Source organism: Notamacropus eugenii, chromosome 7 (genome assembly GCF_028372415.1).
Source record: "Notamacropus eugenii isolate mMacEug1 chromosome 7, mMacEug1.pri_v2, whole genome shotgun sequence".
Lineage (NCBI taxonomy): Eukaryota > Metazoa > Chordata > Mammalia > Diprotodontia > Macropodidae > Notamacropus > Notamacropus eugenii.
The window spans coordinates 27393539-27416440 of record NC_092878.1 but is presented as its reverse complement, the minus strand read 5'-3'; the positions used below and the strand labels follow the sequence as shown (position 1 = coordinate 27416440).

Here is a 22902-nt window from a genome sequence, read left to right as displayed (position 1 = left end):
TAGCAGTTTGTAGTGGTCATCTTCCCCGTGTTCTCAGATATTGTCCATTTCATCATTTCTCATGGAACAATAATATTCAATTACATTCACGTCACTTAATATGTTTGGTCATTCTCCAATAGGTGGGAATTCCCTTAAATTCCAATTTTTGCTACTATGAAAAGGGTTGTTATACATTTCTTGGACATATTGTTCTTTTTCCTCTTTTCCCTGATCTAGGGGTACAGGCCTACAAATCACACTGGTGGGTCAAAAGGCAGCTTCCATTTCAAAGTGTCTATTCAATTTAGGTTCTTTCACCGGAGATACTGGGAAATCCTCTATTTAAATTTTAAAAAACTTTTTTTTCCTTTTAATCCGCCAAGACCTGCCTCCTCACTTTCCCAACTGAGAACACACAAAAAATAAAATGCATTACAAACACGCGTAGCCAATCAAAACAACTTTCCATACTGGCAATGTCCAGAAAAGTTGTCTTCCCCTGCCATTCTACATTTAGAGTGCTTTATCATCCCGTGAGGAGGTGAGCAGAATACTTCACCATTACTATTCTAGACAACGATTTGCCATTCATCACACTGATAAAGAACACCTAATTCTTTCAAAGTTGTTTGTTATTACCATATTGTTATCTTTGTAGAAACTGTTTTTCTGGTTCTGTGTGCTTTGCTCTGCATCAGATCATAAATCTTCCCAGGTTCATTTTATTATTTGTTATGGCACAATAGTATTCCAGCACATTTATATACCATAACTTGTTTATCCTTTCCCCAATTTATGGGTATCCCATCAGAATGATAATCTTTGTCAATTCAAAAAGAGTTATAAACATTTTGTACATCCTTAAATTGTTTCATTTAGGACTAATCCCACCCTTAATTTACCCTCCCTCTAATTCCCCCTTCCCTCAGATTTTTCAGCTGAATGAAATACTGTACCCAGCTGTGTGTTTGCATACATTCTTCCTTCTTTTGAACACTTCAGATGACAGTGAAGTCTCAGTGTCAGCCACTTCTTCCCACCCCCTCCTCCTGGTTGTCAGAGATGCCTACTTGTGCATTATCTAATTTTCTGAGAAAATTTGTCCTAACTTTCATTTCCCTTCCTCCTCATGTGTATTCCTCTTTCCCTCTCTCCATTCTTTTCTAAAGATCATCAAGACATAACAGAAACAATCCCCGGCTCCTCCCAAACCCCCCTCATCTGTTTAAGACTACATCTATGACCTGTGATGATGGAGCTCAGAGGGAACACATGTAACATCTCTGCAGATCTGAGTGTAAGAAGCTTATCCTCATTCAGTTCTTTGTTGTTGTTCATTCATGTTTACCTCCTCATGTTTCTCTTGACTCTTGTGTTTGCACTTTATTCACTGCTCTGATCTTTTCATTAAGAGTGTTTGGAAGTCCTCTTTTTCATTAAGGGTTCATTTATCCCTGTACTATTATGCTCAGTTTTAATGGGAAGTTGTTTTTGGCTCCAAGCCCACATCCTTTGTCTTTTGCAATACTGTAACCCAAGTTTTCACTCCTTTGTAGTGATGGCTTTTAAATCACTTATGTTCCTCTTTCTCCTTGATGTTTGATTTCTTTCTTTCTGGCTGCTTGTAGCAGTTTTTCTTTGATTTGGAAACTCTTGATTTTAGCTATAAAGTTCTGAAGAGTTTTCACTTTGAGATTTCTTTCAGGAAGTGACCAGAAGATTCTATTTTCACTTTGCCCTCAGGTTCTAAGTTATCTGGGCAGTTTTAAGATTTCTTGAAATATGATATCTAGGCTTTTTCCTGGTTACAATATTCAGATAATCCAAATCTCAATTTTTTTCTCCCTTTGTTTTCCAAATAAGATATTTTTGCTATGAGATACTTCACATGTCATCCTAGCTTTTCTCTTTACTTTGTCTTAATATTTTTAGTTGCTTCATGAAGTCATTGGCTCCCACTTGGTTCCACTCTAATTTTCAGGGAGTTTTTCCTTTTGGCAAGATTTGTACTTCCTGTGACTAGATGGTAAATCCTTTTCCAATTCTTTACTCCAATTTTTTTTCTAATTTTTTCCCCAAGTGCTTTTATTTCACCTACAAAATAAGTTTATTAATTTTTTTAAACTCTTGCTCCACCTCTTCTAGGGTTCTAGCTGAATTTGTGCCCAAGCTCTGCTTTTCTCTGAGGCTTTGCTTGTTGACATTTTGGAGTTATTCTCTTCTGGATGTCTTGAATGTCCCTGCTACCCTAACTCTATGATAGGCTTCTCTGTTTTGTTTGCCCGTTCTTCCAGCCTACTTCCCAACCTCCCCACTTAGTGATGGGGCCAGGCTCTGTGCACTTTTGGAGGGAAGGTCTGAGCTGGTCCTTTTACTGCTTTCAGAGCACTGAGTGTTGTGTTATTCCAGGATCTCAGGAACAGCTTGAGGACCTGCAAACTTTCAGTGTTCCCAGAGTGGTGTGATCCTGGGCAAAGTCTGATAGTGATTTTCAGCTCAGTTCTGTTGCATAGAAGAATTAAAATGAATGGCAGAAATCATAAAACAAACCAAAACATAATACAAAAGAGAATGATCTGCTTCATTCTGCGACTGAATTTTGTCGTTCTTTTCCTGGATGTGGAAGGCATTTTGCCTTAAGAGACCACTGGGAATTCTTTAAGTCCTTGCATTGCAATGAAGTTCTGAGTCTACTAGAAATAGTCCTTGCACACTGTGGTTGCTGCTGTGTATAAAGCTCTCCTGGTTCTACTCCTTTCTCTCAGCATCAGTTCATATAAGTCTTTCCAGGCCTCTCTGAAGTCTTCCTGTTCATCATTTCTCATAGCACAATAGTATTCCATTACATTCATATACCACAACTTGTTCAGCCATTCCCCAGTTGATGGGCATCCCCTTGATTTCCAGTTTTTGGCCACCACAAAGAGAGCTGCTAAAAACATTTTTGTACATGTGGGACCCTTTCCCATTTTTATGATCTCTTTGGGATACAGTCCTAGAAGTGATATTGCTGAGTCAAAGAGAGGTATGCACATTTGGGCAGAGTTCCAAATTGCTCTCCAGAATGGTTGGATCAGCTCTCAATGTGTAATGTCTTAAAATATGGTATCCATGTTGGTTTGTTTTTTTGGAGGGGGGTGGTTTATATTTCTCTAATAGTTTGATGATTCTTGGATTTTATCTCTTTGACCTGCTTTTTAGGTCAGCTATTTTTGATATTATATTCCTTACATTTTCTTCTGCTTTTTCCAATCTTTTGATTTTGCTTTTAATATTTCCTATTCTCTTACTCAGTTGTTTTCTATTTGGTTCATTAATTTTCCAGGTATTCAGTTCTCAGATAAGGTTCTTCACTACCTGTTCTAAGATATCAGTTTCTCTTGCCCCTTCCTCCCTTAGCTATTCCATTTTGCATCCCTTGTTTCATATTTTCCAGCTACTCCTTGTGGTTAGGCATCTTTTACTCTGAGGTTCTATTTGGACATGTGGTGAAGTTACTAATTTTTTGGGCATCTCACAGTCCCACTTCATAGTTTTAGTGTTTTCTTAGGTGTGTCAATGTTTAGGTTAGGGGCTTATGCCTGAGTCAAACTCTATTCCTGTATTTCTGGATAACCTGCACAGGCCCTTCTTGGTCCTGAGTGTGGTGGCTAAAGCTAGGATTCACCTTCTATAGGAATTGTTTCGCTGTGCAAGGGAAAGACAGCTGATAAGAATAGGGTTGCCTTAAAATAGATTAGCTAAAATAACTGAAGAGACATAGTACTGTTTTTACAGAGAAAGGGGGGGAAAACCCATTATTAGAGACAAATGGAGGAAAAACATAAACCTAACTCTCATAACTTTAAATATGAATGGATTAAATGACCCAACAAAATGAAAAAGTGACAAAATGGCTAAGAATACAAAACTCTACAATCTGTTGCTTACAACAAAGATATATACACAATAAAAATGAGGACTAGAAAATTTTTTTACTATATATCAGGTGAATAAAAAAAAAAGCAGGAGTTGCAATCATGTGATCAGACCAAGCAAAAACATTTAAAATATAAAAAGGAATAAACCATACAGTCAATTCCAGCTTTGGGAAACTCCAGAGCCACTGATTAAAAAAATAGTTTCTTTATGAAACCGTGCTTCTGAGTGCATGGGCTTCTGAGTTTGTTACAGAAAAAGTGAACATCTCATTCAAGACAGGATATTTTCAACCAAAGGAAAAATTATAATAAGTGTCTTCTCCTATAACAACAGGGTGATACTCAACTGAGATAATCTTTATCATGGCCTGAATCATCTTCCATTTCCTCTTTTTCCAGACACTAATTTAGTTCTGATTTACTTTAGGCTAAGATCTATAGCCCCAGACTATCAGGCTGTGAGCCCACTCTAGAATAAACTGACTTATAAGATGGGTCATAAATCAACTAAGGTCCTAGAAGATCATTCAGATTCACAATCTAGTCTAAGGCTGTATCAAACAGGGATGTATTCTCTCCTCCCCTAAAGGTGAAGAGGGTGAAGATGAGGCAAGCATCTGACAGCCCCGAGCAGAAGAACCAGGGGTTATGGCAAGAGTGTCAGGCAGCAAGGGCAGCTGACAGCAGAAGGTAGGCCTTTACAGCACTGCCTTTACTCGAAAACCCTAGCGTCTGTCTCCTGCTCTTTTTCTTTGGAGGTTAAGTTTGGGTGTCGATAGTCTACTCTAACCATCCTGTCAGGAAGTGGTCTTATTGCCCAAAAGGTGATCTGCCAACAACTAACTTGTCTGAGCTTAATTATTTCCTGCTTGCCTATTTGTCTGTGAGTACAGAGAGGTTGTCAGGTACTTTATACAGTAAGGACAATCTCTTGCCATCCTCCTACTGAAATACCTAGCAGCTCAAGGCTTTTGACAAAGTGCTCTGTATAGAAGCTGGCTGAATGAACAGACAATTTCACTAGTGGGAAGAATTCAAACCCAAGTTACTCCATCCCTCAAGCCCCCATACCTGTAACAATTCATCTCGGGAAATCTTGTCATCTTTATCCAAGTCATATAATCGAAAAGCAACTAGAAAGTAAAAAATAAAATCATTTCAAATGAATGGCATTCTGGTCTTCCCCTTCCCAAGGAAATATGTCAAACTGAAAATCAATCAATAGTAGATTTCTTAGAGCAACATGAGGGGTTTTTAAAGACTAAAAGAAATTAATTCTGAAGTGACGACCCTTGGGCCTAAGAATGCAGATCAGTCTTTAACTGAAAATATGTTGATGACTAATCTCGCTATGCTTTCCTCCCCCATTAAAAATGGTGGGGCAGAAGATTGGGGCATGACGTTAACTGCTCTGGTGACTACTTAAAGTCTCAGCAGACTGTTCTGTTCCTCTGTAAAATTCCTGCAGGAGATATGGTGGGACAAGCTAGCTATCCCTTTAAATTATCTGGTTTCAGTCTAATAAATATCTAGCTGCTTTTGGGTACGTAAGACTGCAATAAATCTGTCCTTTCTTCTACAGTTAGAAAAACAAAAACAAAACTCTTTTCTATTTTATCTTGTTTGATTCCATAAGCTCCCAGGGACTCAATTACCATCCCTATGCAAGTAATTCTCCGTTCTATTTTTCCTGAACTTCTCTCCTGATCTCTAGTGTCTCATCTCTGTCTATTGGACATTTCAAATTGGATAAAAACCAACATGCCCGAAAATAAATTCATCATTCTCCTTTCTCCCCAAAGTCTTCCCAATTTTACTATTATTATTGAGGTACCTATGTGTCATCCTCGATCTTCTTACTCTCCCTTACCCTACATATTCAATGTGATGTTGTCTTGTTTTCCCTTCTCAGTACCTCTCCTATGTAGCCCCTTCTTTGACACAGCTGTCCCCCTGATGTAGGTCCTCACCACTTTATGCCCAGATTCCTGAAATAATCTTCTGGTCTCTCTCCTTTCTAATCCCTCTTCCATTTGCTATCAAAGAGAGCTTCCTAAAGCAGTGACTATTCCCTCCCCCAAGCCTTCATTTAATAGGAGAACCAGGAGGTACCTACTACTTCTAAGATCAAACATGAAATCCTCTCTTTGGATACTGGAACTCTTCATAACCTGACCTCTTCCTATTTTTTCCAGTCCTGTCCTACTTTACTGTCCTTTCTATGATTCAGTGACACTGGCCTTTGGGCACAAGACATTCTGACTCTTAATTCTGGGCATTTTCACTGGCTTTTCCTCATGGCTGGAATTCTTTCCCCCCTTATAACTGCCTCCTGGTTCCCTTCAAGTCTCAGTTCAAATCCTCCATACGTCTCCTTAATTCTAGTGCCTTTCCTATAAAATTACCTCCAATATTCCTTGTGTGGCATGTTGTCTCCCCATAAGGATGTGAACTGCCTGAAGGCAGTGACCACGTTTTTGCCTTTCTTTGTATTCCCAGCACTTAGCACAGTACCTGGCACATAGGAAGTGTTTATAAATGCTTGTTGACTTGAGTTCTAGTCTGGTTTCATTTATTAGCCATGTGATTCTGTGATTTTTAAGTCTACAGAGAAATAAAAGGCAGCTGGTAAGCTTGGATTGTCTTTTTCTAACACCTGTTATTACCTTTACTTTCAATAAGTAACTACATTCTGCAAAATTAAAATGTAGGTTCTTCTGCTGTAGGATAAGCTTGAACCCATCTGAAAATCACAAGTGATTCTCCCCCACCCCACCTGTGATCTCAGTGGTATAGCGCCCCCTCTACCACTGCAGACCAATATCTGTTCGGAAACTTAAGAGTCTTGAAGACTGGCCTGGGAACACTGAGAGTCTCAGTGACTTCTTGAGCCCTGATCATCCTAAAAATGGTTCTTTACTACTAGCAACATACAGCCTCTCACAGGATATAAGGTAATATGAACATATGAATGACTTTTGAAAAAATTTAAAACATTAAATTTTCTCAAAATACTAATTTTACATCAAGTAGTTAGAGATCTCTAAGTTTCCATAAAATACCTAGGTTAGTTAAGCCTAAGTATCCCTTACAGACAAAGAGGGATATAGATTTACTTACTTGGAAAATAAACAAAATGAGATTTTTAAATTTTTGCTTGGAAACCTAGAATAAACTAACCACTATAAAGTAAAAAGACAGAATAACTTTTATTGGTTGCATTAAGTTCAATTACCTCAAAAATAATATTTAAAAAGTTTACAGAAGGATTTCTAATTCTTCCAGGTAGCAGAGGAACAGTAGTGTCTCCAAGGTTCAGGTGGTCCAACCCACAGGACCACATAATGACCTGGAGGACACATCAGTAATCACTGTGACTTACAAAAGGGAAAGCTGCTACATATCAGTAGTCAAACTATCATTCCAGGAACTCCCTAGAATTCCACAGGAGTTTCTCAATTTCTATTGTGGGCTTGGATAATGGGAGGGAATCCAAGGGAACACACACCCAAACTCAGGTAGAAGTACAGTAGAAGACCTCCTTCAGTTGTAAGGGTTAATCAGAAAGGGTGTATAGTAGATATGGGTATCATGTATTCTTGAGAAGTCAGCACCTGGTTGGCAGCTTATAGTAGTATTCATATTGGTGAGTAAGGTTAAAGAGAAATCCTTAGATTTGATGGAACCTCCCTCTGTAGTTAATATCAAACAATATCAGGTCCCTCAGGTTGTGGAGGGAAGCAGTGACAAATATTTTACTTCTTAATGATGGAGAAAACAGGAGTACTTCACTACACAAATTTCCTTACACCCCTGTGTGGCCAGTGAAGGGAACAGATGATACCTGGTAACCTATAGGAGATTATCAGGAGATGAATAAAATTGTGCAGACTGCTGCGGCTGTTCTTGATCTTGACAACAAGGCAGACCAAACCCTGAGTGAGTGATATCTTTACAATGACTTTTTCTCCATTCCCCTGGCTGAAGATGACGCAGAAGTAGCTTGCATTTACCTGGGAAGGCTTTTGTTCTACCTTCACCATCTTTCTTCAGGATTTCTTGAATTCTTATTGCCAGTTTGGTGGGCAAAGACCCTGAAAAAGGCCCTACTTCCCAAGAACCCTGATGTCTAAGACCACAATAATCAATGTTGAACAGGATAGCAGAGGCCCTAGAACAGATAGATGGTGTTTTATACGAGATAAGGGATAGGAGACATCTTTCAGATGGGTTAAGATGTGAGTTGCATGGCTAGCATGTAATAGTCTTGAGGGATGAGGCAGCCAAGAATTTTATTTATATTGCCTCCTGGGCAGTGGCCATGGACCTGCTGGAGTAGTCTAGGGCCCTGAGAGAATAGAACAGGAAAATTAAAGGTGAGGAACAAGGGAGGAATTTTGTTAATGTGTCTCATTCCATATTTGTTTGTGGGATGTCACATGCCTTCTGATGAACCAAATAATCTGATCCAATAGTGGCAGATTAAGGACTGAATCTGTCATCAGGTTGGAATGTGGGAGCCATATAATTAAATAAGGACGATGCTGATGTGATACTCGTCATTATTCAGGGTACTTATCTTCATTCTCTTACTCCACCTAAGGGCAGGGGTTTGCTCTCACTGAAGTTCCTACCTTTTCTGGAGAGGAGATTGAAGTACCAGTTAAATCTGCTGCTATGGAAACCACCATCCAAGCCCATGTGGAACATATTCTTATTCTTTATGGCCCTCTCATAACACCACCTCTCATCAGGACACTCATTTTATCATGGTCAGATTTGGGTCGGTACCATCACATTCACTGGCTTTTTCATAGGCAACTGGCATCACAATGTTTGAAGACATTCTGAAAAGTACAACTTTATCATCACACCCCTAATAAGTTCCACATCTAAGAGGCTGTGTTTTATTAATGCTATGCAAGAAGAGAAAAAGCAGTCTGGTCCAGAGTTTTTTGGAACTGGCCTTCAAGACTGACCTGATAAGTACAGACTGCTTCTGGACATCCTCTCAGTCAAGGTTTCTGCCTCATCAGAGAATTCTATACAACTCAGGAAAAATGGTTCAGATTCCACTTAATTAGCATCCTTCCCCCCAAGGATGATTTGAACAACTTTTGCCTGCAAGGTTGGGAGGTGTGCTGCTTTTTACAAATATAGAAGAGACAAAATTGCATTTTTATGATCATGGTTGATAACCATTCTCCTGGAAGAAATCCATTAATTGTGCTGGTGGTAATACAATTGACCAGGGTAACATACCCTGGATAAAGGTAAAGAGAGTGTGCATCCAACTCTCATAGAGGCTTCTAAAGGGGGCAAAATTCGGACCCATTTCCTGATGGGCCTTCTTTGGAGGGAGGGAGATATCTAGTTGTTAAAATACTACATGGGATGAGTTTTGTCATTAATTCAGGTTTAAGGAGAGGCTTCATATAAGAAGCCCATGACCTCTTACCTATTTTGTTACAGATGGCCTGGGCTTATGAGAGCACGGGAGGTATCATCATCTGTGCTACTGACCCAATGTTCCTGTGATGCTCCTGGGCATCTACTCCACCCTGCCCTTGATCATTACCCTCACTGTGGGAATAAAGAGTGTTTACATCTTTATTGTTTCATTAAGCTCCTCTTCCCATGTTGCTTATAAGTTTAGAATTTTTTAAGACTTATTTGCGTGATGGACGGTACCCTAGGAAATTTTGGGGACCATACCACCAATGGGTGGGATGTTATAGAGTAGTGCTTGTTTTGTACCAGTTGAGCTAGTTTTCTAGTAAGGGTTTACGGAGGATGTCCTTTAGATCTGATTGGCCTGAGGAATTTAGGGCTAGAAAAACACTGGTCTGGCCTCATTGCCCACTGAGGCATTAAATGCCTGGCTGGAAGAACTGGCGCTCTAGACCTTTTAGCAAAATTACTATTGATTTCCAATTCCTGAATAAATGACATGAATGATTCAAGTGATTTTCCTTAAGTGCAGGTCTGATTATGTCATAGCTATGCTTAATAAATTCCATTGGCTCCCCTCTAGTTAATAAAATCCAGTGACTCCCTATTATCTCCCAGGATCAAATATAAAACCCTCTGTTTGGCATTTAAAGCCCTTCATAACCTGGCTCCCTCCTCACCCCCTCCACTCCACTCTTCTTACACCTTCCTTATACATTGATGCATCTTCCCCCTTTTCCCCCAACGCTGATTCATGACATTGGCCTCCTTGTTGTTCCTTAAATAAGATGCTCTATCTCCTGAGTGGGCATTTTCACTGGCTCTCCCCCATCATCTTCATGTCCTGGCTTCCCTTAAACCCCAGAAAAAAAATCCCACCTTCTACAGGGCATCTTTCCTAATCCCTCAATTCTAGTGCCTTTCCTCTACTTATTCTGTATAAAACTTGTTTGTACATGACTGTTTGCATGTTGCCCCCCCCATTAGAATGGGATCTCCCTGAGGGTAGGGATTGCCATTTGCCTTTCTTTGTATCAACAGTGCTTAGCAGAATGCTTGGCACATAGTAGGTGCTTAATAAATGTTTACTGACTGACAGGGTCAAACGGCAACTCTGTGAGGCAATTAAAACTCTTTACAAACTGGCCCTAGGCCTACTACCTTTCCAGCCAGAGTATGTATTATTCTTCCTGAAGTCTATAGTCTAGCCAAACTGTCCTTGCCCATGACACACACATATCGTACTGCACCTTCCCTGACCCTCTACCCTCAACCGCTGCTGCCTGCTGAATGACCTTGTGTACATTTTGTATATATTTGGCATATATTAGCTTATGTAAATGTTTTCTATCCGAATGGAATTTAAACTCTTTGATGGGAGTCATTGAGTTTTGTATCCTCAGTGGCTGGTACTTAGCACATGTTTAATAAACTCTTGTTGCCTAACTGACAACCAGAAAGGAAGCACTGAAAGCAGCTTACAGCTCTCCAGTCTGTCCTGAAGATCCTGGGATGGATAACACAGCACCCAAACTGCAAGAAGGCAGCATATTATAATAATAATCAGCCTGATGTCCCCTCCAGAAGCATTCAGAGCCTGGACCTGAAGTCAGGATGGAGGAATGGGCAAATAAAAAAAGAATCCCACCATGAGCATCTATTACGGTGGCAGGGTTGCTCAAGCAAGACACAAACCCAGAAGTAGAGAATGACTCCAAAACATCTACAAGTTAAGCTTCAGAGAAAAATGCAATTTGAGCACAAATTGAATGAGAATTCCTTGAAGAGAGTAAGCAAGAATTTTATATAAATGCAATGAGAGCCTCTGAGGAAAAAAACGGAAAAGAAATGAGAGCTACAGGGGAAAGAACTGGAAAAACTTTGTCCAAAAAAAAAAACCCAACTCCCTGGAAATTAGAATGGACCAATAGAAGCTAATTATTCTATAAGACAACAAGAAATATTAAAGTCAAACAACTGAAAAACTAGGAGGAAAAAAAGGTATCGCATGGCAAAAACAGATCCAAGAAGAAAAAATTTAAGAATCACTGGATTATCTGAATGTATGTCATGATTAAAAAAAAAAAAGAGCCCAGATGTCCTATTTCAAGAAATCTTAAAATTATCCAGCTCTTTTAGAAACAAAGGATCAAGTGGAAAGAAAAAGAATTTTCTGGTCATTTTCTGAAAGAAATCCCAAAATTAAGATTTGCAGGAATATCATAGCTGAAAGCCAGAGTTTCCAAGTAAAAAAAAAAAATTAAATTAAAAAAATTCTGCAAGCAGCCAGAGAGAAAGAATTCAAGTACTGGAAGAGACACAGTCAGGTCACACACAATTTAGCAGCACTATGATAAAGGAACAGAGAACTAGGAATTAGATACTGCAGAAGGCAAATGGCTTACAGCCATGAATAATTTACCTGGTAAAACTGAGTATAAATGCTACAAGGGCAAGAAATGGACCTTCAACAAAACAGAAAACTTCTAAGCAATTCCTGATGAAAAGGTTAGAGCTGCAGAGAAACTTTGAAGTGTATTTACAAAAGCAAACAACATAAAAAGGTAAACTAAATGAAAACAAAGAGACCAAACAATGACAGGACAACTGACGTTCAAATATGGGATCATCATTCCATACATGTGTCCCCGATCCCTATCATCCTCAGAGGTCACAGAAGGAAGTCTAAATTAGATAAAGCTTGAGAGACATTTTGTTATATTTTGTGGATCTTAAGACAAGAATGGAAAAAGAAGGGAGGAGCGGGTTGAAGAGAAAGGAAAAGTTAGGGAAAATTAACTCATAATTAGTATGCACAAGTAGATATCTATACAAAGAGGAAAGGGTAGGGATAACAGTTGACACTTGAATCTCACTCTCATCTGAACTGGGTAAAGGAAGGAAGAATACACATACACAGAAATACATTTTACTCAACAGAGAAATAGAAGAGAAAGGGGAGAAGGAAGAAAGGGAATTAAAGAGAGGCTAGATTAAGAGAGGGGTTAGTTCTATGTAAAACAAACTCTAAGGATGCACAAAAATATTTATAGCTTCTTTGAGGTGGCAAAGAATGGGTACCTTAGAGGTTGCACACAAGTTGGGAAATGGATGAACAAGCTATAGCTATAAATATGACAGAATACTATGGTGGTATACGAAAGAGGAAGGGAATAAGTATTTACATAGTACCTACTATGTGTCAAGTACAGTGCTAAATGTTTTTCACAAGTATTATCTCATTTGATACCCTCAACAAGCCTGAGATAGATGCTATTATTAACCCCATTTTGCAGATGAAGAAACTGAAACAGAGGTTTAGTAACTTTCTCAGCATCACTTAATAGTAAGAGTTCGAAGCCTTCCTGAATCCAGGTCCCTAGCTCTACCCACTGTGCTACCAGCTGCCTCACAAGAAATGACAGGGCTAGTTTCAGAGAAACCTCGAAAGACTTCTATGATCAGATGCCAAGTAAAATGAACAGAACCAGAACAATCTACACAGGAACAACAAACAACTCTGAAAGAATTAAGATTTCTAATCAGAGCGATAACCAACCACAACTCCAGAGGACGAACGAAGAAACATTCTCCCCATCTCCTGACAGAGAGGTGAAGGAACCAGAGTGCAGAATGAGACAAACTATGTTTTTTGGTGGAACGTGGTCAATGTGGAAGTTAGTTTTGATTGACCATACACTTTCATAAGAGGGTTTGTTTCCCTTTAGTTTTCAAGAGATGTTTTAGAGTGGGAGGGGAAAAAAGACTGATTTTTGCTAATTTAGAGAAAAAAAACAAACTAACTTTTCCCTAAGATAAAACCAACTTTTCCTGCCAAAAAAAGTAACTTCTTTTGTGACATCATATTCTATTTGCTCCTTCTTCTCATGCAGGAAAGATCTTTGGAATCTTCTAACTTATACCATGAGCCAGTTCTAAGGAACGTTTTAGAGGTGATCTACTTAGCTTCAATATGAGACACTGGGTATTTTCAGCAGAACTAAGCAAAAGAAAGGACAGAGCATGGTTTCACTATTGCGTCTGTAGAGAATCCTTGGATCATAAATCTAGAATGAGAAGTGGCCTCACAGTCCCTCTAATCCAAATCTTCATTTTGTTGTTCATCATTTTTCAGTCATGTCTGACTCTTTATGACTGCATCTGGGGTTTTCTTGCCAGAGATACTGGAGTGGTTTGCCGTTTCCTTCTCCAGTCCATTTTACAGCTGAGGATACTGAGGCAAACAGAATTAAATGACTTGCCCAAGGTCACACAGCTAGTAAGTGTCTGAGGCCAGATTTAAAATCAGGAAGAGGAGCCTATGGTGCTGCCCCTAACATGTTTTCATTTTACAGATGAGGAAACTTGAGACCCACAAAGTTAAGGGATTTGCCAAAGATCAGCTGGTTTAATGTATCACGGGTAGAAAAATTACTTAGACCCATTTAAAATCTATCTTCTCAAACAAAATGTATGACTTCTGACTTATCTAAAACTTTAGTTCATCCATATTGGTTTTCCCTTCTATTACTCTAGATAATCAAATGTCAATATGTGGTACTCACCCTTTTTACAATGACCTGAAATAAAAACTAGCACTGGAAAGAAATGCTAAATTACTATTTCTCTCTATACCTATCAAAGTTATATCACTTAGAGGCTCAACATGATCTGTTATGAAATACAAAACTTTTGAAACTCAAACTTCAGGAATCCAAACACACATTCACTTGCTAATTACAACCAAGTTCTGTCAATACCTTCAATCAGTAATTTACCTTAATAATGGAAATGTGCTGAGGGCTAATTAACCATACTGCCAGCTCTAATCACATTTGGACTCATGTCTCCGGCTTTTTAGGTGATTAATTTTTCCTGATGAATAATATACTTGGATTTTCACTTTAAAATTCCAGAGTAAAAGGTCAGGTCAATATTTTCTTATATTTATAGTCAATTGAAGCAAGTCTCTAAAGCCAGAAAGTAATTATCCCTCACAGAATCATAAACAAAATTTTAGTTAACAAAATTTCCTAGTCACCTTTTCGTGATTCAGGTAGCATTAACTTTGGTTTTATGTTTCCATCTATACACTAATTCAATTTTCCTCAGTTTTAATATACTTTAATTAAAAACATAAACTATGAAGTAGTTTTGCAGTGTAGAGGGAGAAGGGATGAGAAGGGAGGTGTCACTAAATGAGACAAGAATAGACTGTCAACTCCTAAAAGCCTCTGATTCTAAAATATCATTACAGGAATTAGGCAACAGGGACGAACAGAAGGCATGGAGTGCGTGTTCATCACATCTGTAAGACAGCTAGAGTCTGACTGAACCCCGAAGAGCTATGAATGGAATGACAATAGAAACTAAATGTAGATAAAAAAGTAAAAGGTTCCAAAAAAAGGCAGAGAGCTCCTTACAGTGTAGTTTATTGCTCCGGCTGTTGAGTGGTTCTGGTCCATTCACATCTTTGCTTTTCTCATTATCTTCGATCGGTCGGAAGTGAGCTAGAGTTCTCATGAATCCACGGAAGTTTACCTGGTCTTCTCTGAATAAGAGTTATAACAAACATAACAGTGTATATTGATTAGCGAGACTATTTCCTAGGCAGTTAATACTGGAACTAAGGGAGACCCAGGTTCAAAGTCCATTGCTGACACCATGTGACCATAGGCAAAATCATTTAATTTACCCTGAAATCTTTTTAATTATCTATAAAACAGGAATAATAACACTTGCCCCACAGAACTGTCAGGCTCATGAATGATAATTGTACAAAATGCCTGTTAGGTAAATCACTTGTGATAATTCATATTCATTAAGGACTTAGTTAAAGATTTAGTAACCTATTACTAAATTAGCGATAACTAAGGAAAAACACTTCAACTCACTGACACCTCTACAGTCTACTACACTAATGTATCTAACCAGTTCTTTTAGTAATTAAAAAGCTGTTTTTATGATACAGGCCTCTAGAACAAACAGTAACTCCAGAAGAAATGATTTTCTAAAAGCCTTTAAGAAAAAAAGACTAATGAAACATTTTATAAAGCTATTTAGACTCTCCAAAGTGGTCATGGGAATGATAGGTTGCCTAGCTACCATAGGCTTCTAAAAGTAAATTCCAGGCCACAGTGGGTGTGTTACGTGGGGTATATTGGGTGACAGGATGTTCAGCACGAGGAAGAGATGAAACGGGGGTTTTGAAAAGACAAAAGTTGATACATTTCCTGTTCCATAATACAGTCAAAAGAATGAATTTCAGTTACTCAAAAAGGAGTTATTCTATTAATAAAGTTGCAACATATCAATTAAGGTAAAAAAGAAGTGGAGGACATGAGGCTGAGAAACAACACTTCATTCTTTTATTCAATAAGCTTTTAATAGAACTATTTGCCAAGTAATGTGTAATAGATAATATGCTGCAAATATAAGGACAAAAATGAAATAGTCTCTGCATTCAAGAAACTTACCCCTGAATTACTTTGCTAGAGTGATACTGGTAGGTTGTGGTAGCGTGTTATATCAGAGTAAAATGTAAGAAATGATGATGATAAGAAAGAAACCATCTTTAAAAACTCATTGCCAAATCTGATTTTTCACATTTAGTCAAAAAGACCAGAAAAGAAAAATTTGAAAGCCTAACATCTAATTCTGATTAATGCAATGTGGGGTAGTGAGTGAGCTGTAGCTTGGCCAAGAGCTTAGTTATGCAGTCTATTTTCATCTCGCTGAAGAAAGAGAAGTCAATGGACACAAATACAGGTGGTACTGTACTCGAAGTAGAAACTGATTTGGTTAAGGTTACAGAAAGTATTATTAGCATGAATCAACCTTTTGGGGTTTAACTTTTTTAGATTCAATGTCTCTTTAAGATATTTACCAGCTATATCTGAAGAGTCAGCCTTACAAGGGATGAAAATCTAAGTTGAGATAAGAGTAGTTTAACTAGATTTTTCTTTGGGCAATGAAAACTTGTTTAAATACTGGGCAAACGTAGCATTCAATGTTATTTCTGCAGGACTTTGAATATACTGTAGAAGCTAAAGAAAAATATGAGGAGATGGAAAGATTGTCTATAGGGGGCTGAACCTGGAAATAAACTAGATTAGTATGTAGAGAAGAGGTAGTAAAGTTGGAGGCTCAGGGTATTATCACCATGAATCGCCCTCCTGTGTTTAACTTTTTCTTTAGATTCTGTATCTGTTTAAACAAGATAGCTACAAGTTTTCTCATTCCTCTTTCTCCTCACTAACTAAAAAGTCACTTTGTTGACAATCTGAGATAGCTAAACTTCCAGACTAGGCTTTTGTGCTTATTGTCCTGAGTGAAACTGGTTTCACAATTGAGAACTGGTACTCACCTGAACTTTTGTTCTTATTCCCAGTTTCACTTGGGACATGAAGATAGAAAGGGATTGTGTAAGGGGACTGTTCAGTATAAAGTTACATTATAGTCTTTATTCATGTGAATACAGCCAAATTACCAGCTACTAGGCACACAAAAGATTTAAATTTCAGCATATATTTACTGAGCACCTATTAAGTGAAAAGCACAGAAATCTGAAACCTTGCTGGAGCCAAAAAAACCCCCACCATAATTTTGAATTTGGGGTCATTTGCCTAGATGAATCCTAAAGGGTCACCATCTTATATCTTAATGGACAAGGGAAGGGGTACTGAAGATATGAGCATAGGAACGTGGAGGAACATGGTAATACTTTCTAATGTTTCTCATCCTGTGACAGACACAGAACCTTCTAATTTGCCACAGGATACTTGATATGCGGGAAAGGAAAGAGATGGATTACATGAAAAAGGGTGGGTAGAGAGAGCTATGCAATGTAGAAACAGCAGCTTGACTGTTATAGAGGGCACTAAAAACCGCCTCCACCTGAGATACATGCTAAACAGCATTCTGGTTCTGAGAAGAGCTGAAGTAAACACACAGTTGGCAGGGCCAAAGGACAGGCAGATCAAAATGGTCCTGGAGGCCCTCTAGAATGTAACAACCCAGGAAAGCCTGCTTTGTCAGGAAAAATAATAGATCAATTAAGAAATAATGTTTTAGAGGCTGTGACATGATATACTGTACAGCATATATTTACTTCTTACAGCTTACCTCTGAAAGCTTTCTCCTGTAAAAGTTAGAGACAAAGTTGTACTTGGTTTGATTCCAGCAAATCTGGGCTTTGTGGGACTTAAGGCAAAGCAACTTTAGGAAGGGGATCTGGAACTGCTAAGCAATTCTAGCCCACAAAGCCATTTCAGATTTCATTTTAGACCTTCTCACTGGCTAAGGCAGTACCTAGTAAGGAAAAACTCACCCCTCAGGGAAGAAGGCATTGATGATCCGATCCCCTAGGGGATTGATGGCAAGCTCTGGAATCCGCTGGAAGTCTTCCCGGCTACCCAATCAGAAAGAAAACCACCTTGAGTAAGAACCCATTGGCATTGATCACACTTTTCACCTTCTGAAATGTACTTCTATGCCAAATGTAGTTGAACAACTGCAGGATATAGCAATGTAATAGCTGCCAAACATTCTTCCTTTAACAACTCTGAGAAGTAGGAAGAAGCCATATTTGATTATGCTACACTCCAGTGCACTCAGAACTTTGCTTTATCAAAGAAACCAATTCCCATGCAAAAGCTAATCCCTATAAGTAAATGATTCCCAAGCATTCCCACTTTGTTTTCAGTCATATCTGGACAACTTACAGCAAATATGATGGTATTATCAAGCAAAGGCATAGCCTGAAATTTTGGTTCTCTAAGCAAAAATTTACAAACAGCCCTCTTACTCCTAGTTAACAGCAAATTAAGCAGAACTGGCCCTGCTGCAACGAAGAGCTACTTAGGCAATATTCATATCAAGAGAAAGAATAACATAAAGGAACAGGTTGCTTCCTTGCTCTATTTTTATTTTAGCCCACCCTGCCCTTTGCAAATTAGAGGGGAAAAAATTAATTCTCAAAAAACTGAGTAATAGCAATTACCTCCAACAAGCTTTGCTGTAGTGAATATTTACACAAAATGCAATGTTTCATGAAACCCCAGAACTAGTTCTTACTGGCACTTTAATCTTTGTGTACATATCTGATTTTATCACTACCTTGGCTCAACAGTTCCCTACAGCCTCCTAAAAAAAAAAAGACCCAATTCCTTAGCTTGGCATTCAGCCCTTTCCCCCTCCTCCCAAGCATTTCATATCACTCTTTCTATTCAACCTTATTTTACAGGACCCCTCATCACAATCTTATGCTCCAGCCAAACTAGGTCTTTGCTACTCTCTGCACTTGGAAATTCACCTCTCCTATTCCCCACTCCCTATCTATGCTTGTTGAAATTCTTCTAAAAAACCCAATGCAAATGCCCCCTCCATCAAGAATGATGCCTTTCCTGACATTAGTACATCACCCTTCCCCCAGCCTAGACTGAACATAGCACTTGGTTTATGCACCTAAGCAAAGCACTTATCTTATTCTATTTTATATTATAATTGATGTGTTGCATTCTCCCATCTAAATTATAAACTCCACGAGGGCAGGTAGGTACCTTATTTAATCTGTGTAGCTCCTCCAGAGCCTTGAGTAATGCCATGTCCTGACCATAATAGGTATTTAATACATATTGGTTAAATGTAAGCAAACTGTTGAGACCTGAGGGTAAGGTCAAAAGAAAATTATGCATACTTTCCATTCAGTGTCAAATTTTGAGATTATAAAGTCATTTTTATGTGTAAATTAAGAATTAAGAAAACATCAGGTAGAATCAAACAATTCATACTGAGTGAAAAAGTGAAATAACCTTTTCACTAAAAAACATTTTGTCCTTCTGAATCTCCATGTTTTTGTCTGCAAAACTAGGCAATAACTGCTTTCTTAGGGATGTTCTGAAGACAAAATATGTCAAAGAATTTTGAGTTCTTTATTAGATAAAAATCCTTAAATACAAAATATTCAATGAAAAGACCAAATGCTGCCAATGAGGAAAGACCATCTTCACATCACATCCACACAAAATACTTCTATTTCACATAAAAGTGAATCTTTAACCAATTTATCTTTAAGCTTAAATTTTAATTAATACTTGATTAAATCAAACTTATCTCCACACCATTTTGTGTAGCAGACATGGAGAACCACAGAACCTCAAAGTCAGAAAGATAAAGGTGATAAAGACTACCATTCACACAGTCATCTAGTCCAACACTTGCCCAGGTGGGCAAGAAATTCTCTTTATGGGGATGCCCATCCATTGGGGAATGGCTGAACAAATTGTGGAATACTATTGCCCTATAAGAAATGATGAACAGGAGGACTTCAGAGAGGCCTGGAAGGACTTACATGAACTGATAATGAGTGAAAATGATCAGAACCAGGAGAACATTGTACACAGCAACAGCCAGTGTTCAAGGACTGTTTCTGGTAGACCTAGCCCTTCAAAGCAATGCAAGGACCTAAAACATTCCCAAAGGACTCTTGAGGCAAAATACCTTCCACATCCAGAGAAATAACTATGGAATCTGAATGCAGAATGAAGTAGAATATTTTCTCTTGTGCTGTGTTTTGTTTTTTCTCATGGTTTCTCCCATTCATTTTAATTCTGCTATACAATACAACTAATGTGAAAATGTGGTTAATAAGAATGTATGTGTAGAACTCATATAAGATTACATGCTGTCCCAGGGAGGGAAGGGGGAGGGAGGGGGAGAAGAATCAAAGACTTATGGAAGTGACTGTAGAAAACTGAAAACAAATAAATTAATCTTAAAAATAATAATAAAAAAATAAATTCCCTCTACAACATGGAGACCTAGGTGCTAGGGAGCTCACTCCCTGCCTTCAGAGGTAGCCCATTCTACTATGTTTTGTTTTTTTTATTAAATTATTTTGTTTTCAGTGTTCTACAATCACTTCCATATATCTTAGGTTGTTTTCCCGTCCCTTCCCCTTCTTCCCCCCTCCCTCCCTCCCTGAGATGGCATACAATTTTATATAGATTCTACACATACATTCCTATCAAATACATTTTGACTGTAGTCACGTTGCATAGAAGAATTAAGATGAAAGCCCATTCTGCTTTTGGACAGTACTAATTATAAAGAAGTTTTTCTTAGTTTGGAAGTGAGTCCATCACTGCAAATTTCAACCACAGTTCCTAGTTCTGCCCTCTGGAGGCAAACAAAACAAATATAACCTCTCTTCCATCAACAGCTTCATGAAACCCCTACTAAAATGGAATCAGCAGTAACTGAGAGATGGGAAGGAACATGAAAGAGATTCCTCAACTAATGATGTGAGTAAAACAGTACTATACAAATCAAAGCATGGATGAATCAATGGTAATGCTATTGACAGAAATAGTGTAATAAGGATGAGCAGGTGAGGGGCGAGGAGATAGCAGGGAAGCTTAGGTTTGATGCATGTATGGAATTCTCATTGCCCTCTGGAATCCAACTACTTGTGTAACTTTAGGCTGCTGACTTTATCCTTCTGGACCTCAATTACTTTTCTGTAAAATGAAGAGGTTAGACTCTGATCTAGCTCTGGCTCTCTGATGGCATTATTATGACATTTCTAAGTTTTGATTCTAGGAAATTAGTCATGAGTTGGTTTTTGTAATAGTTTTAAAAAAGGACAAGACTCCTGATGTAGTTAATTTAGGAAGTACTTATTAGGAACTTTGCATGTAATTTATAAAACCTCTAATATGGAGGCCTCACTATCTCCAAAATGGTTGTTTGACAGCAGAAAGCTTAGAAAACAGATGAGCACTGTTTCCTGGAGGTGGAGTAAGGCTAATTTGAATTGCAAGGGTCATAAACTTCAGTTTAATCTCTAACCAGTCTTAAGTAAATTCAACTGAGAAAAGGCACAATTTAAATACCAAGTCTAGTATCATGTGGATGATGAGCAATTTCCTTTGAATTCAGTATAAAAAAGGGTCCTAGCTTTGGATTTTCTCTTCAGTTCATCCTTAGTTCATATGTGAATGAGGACCTGAACCTTGTACTTGGACACTTTTCAATGGTACCATTAGCATGGAGGTCAAATAGCCAATGCAGCAGGAGGTATTAGACTGAGGAGCCTAAGTACAGTATGTTATTTGGTTTAATGATTCCTGTGCCTCAGCACAAGGTCAGTTTCTCTAAAGGGATCTGATAGCTCTGCAGCCCCATCAGTTTTATGTTTTTCATGGATTTGTTTGAAAGCCACAAACCATCATGACTTAAAGTAGTGAAATTTAAGACTTAACTAAACCCAACAGTATTCTCTTTAGTAAAGAAATCCTCTGTGAGAAGGAAGAGTATCAGACATATAGCTACTATGGATGTGAACTCTACTCTGTGCAAGTTGTCTCTATCTTGAGAGTTCTTTTTCTTGCGGTGAGGTTTCATTTACAAGAGTGTGAATTGATAAGACAAGGGACAGCCTTTCCCATAAACTCTATAAAGTCTTACAATTTAAAGGAATTTCAGAGGTTTTCTAGTACAACTTGTTCCTAAAGCACAAATTCCTTCCAGGATGACATCTTCAACAAGTGATCAATCAGAATGATGGAAACTCATCACCTCTCCAGGAAACTTGCTACCTTCTTGGACAGTTCTTTAGTTTCATACTACCTCTCCCTCTATTCCACTCACCATAGGGGCTTTTCTAAACCTTTTCATTCCATCTCAAGCTTCCCACAGATTTCTTTCCTTCCATCTTCTCACCTGAGAATCTTGCCTCATATTTCACTGAAAGAACCAAAACCATCTGATGCTCCCAATTCTCCACTCTCAACTCAAATTTACCAGATGCCCTCTGTCACTATCTCCACCTTTATTCATCTCCTTGAGAGGAGGGACATCTTTTGCCTTTTGACTTTCTTTATATCCTGGCACATAGTAGGCTTGATTAATGTTTGCTGGACTGTCTTTAGTTGATAAAAGGTTTTCCTTAACTAGGGCCAAAAAAATCTATCTTGCTCTACTTCCACTCACTAGTCTTACTTCTGCTTTAAAAGGACCAAAGAGAATAAATGTAATCATATTCACACAAGATAACTCAACACATTAGAAAACTAAGAGAACGCAAAAGTGGCAGCACATAGAAGAGTTATGGAAAGTCAAGAATGACAATTTTCTGCTTGTATAGCCGCAAAATGATTCAACCATTTTAGGAAACAATTTGGAATCACGAAGGAAAAGTTGCAAAACTGTTCCTACTCCCTGACCTAGAGATTTCACCATTGGTATTATACCCCAAGGAGGTCACTGACATTAACAAAAGACCTATAATATAAACCAAAAATATTGAGTGGCATTACTTGTGAAAATCTAGGAACAAAATGTGCCCTTCAACATGGTACAGTTTCCAGAGTGCTGGACTTGGAGTCAGAAGACCTGGGTTTATATCTAATCTCTGCTACTTACAACCCATATGAGAAAACATTTTCGTGGGTCTTGTTTCTTCATCAGTTTAAAAAAAGGGGGAGGGTAGTAAAAGGTTGGGGAAATGGATGAACAAATTATGATCTATTAATGTAATGGAAAGTCA

At 38.3% G+C, this 22902-nt stretch overlaps 1 protein-coding gene across 1 annotated transcript in view; it reads right to left on the bottom strand.

Annotated features, from left to right (window-relative positions):
• CHP1 (calcineurin like EF-hand protein 1) overlaps positions 1-22902 on the bottom strand; it is a 46330-nt gene that overhangs the window by 2970 nt on the left and 20458 nt on the right. Inside the window, exons 3-5 of the mRNA XM_072622747.1 lie at positions 17683-17763; positions 14777-14904; positions 4974-5035 (exon numbers count right to left, since the gene is read on the bottom strand). Of these exons, the coding sequence (XP_072478848.1) occupies positions 4974-5035; positions 14777-14904; positions 17683-17763 (271 nt within the window). The remainder of the gene's footprint in view (positions 1-4973; positions 5036-14776; positions 14905-17682; positions 17764-22902) is intronic.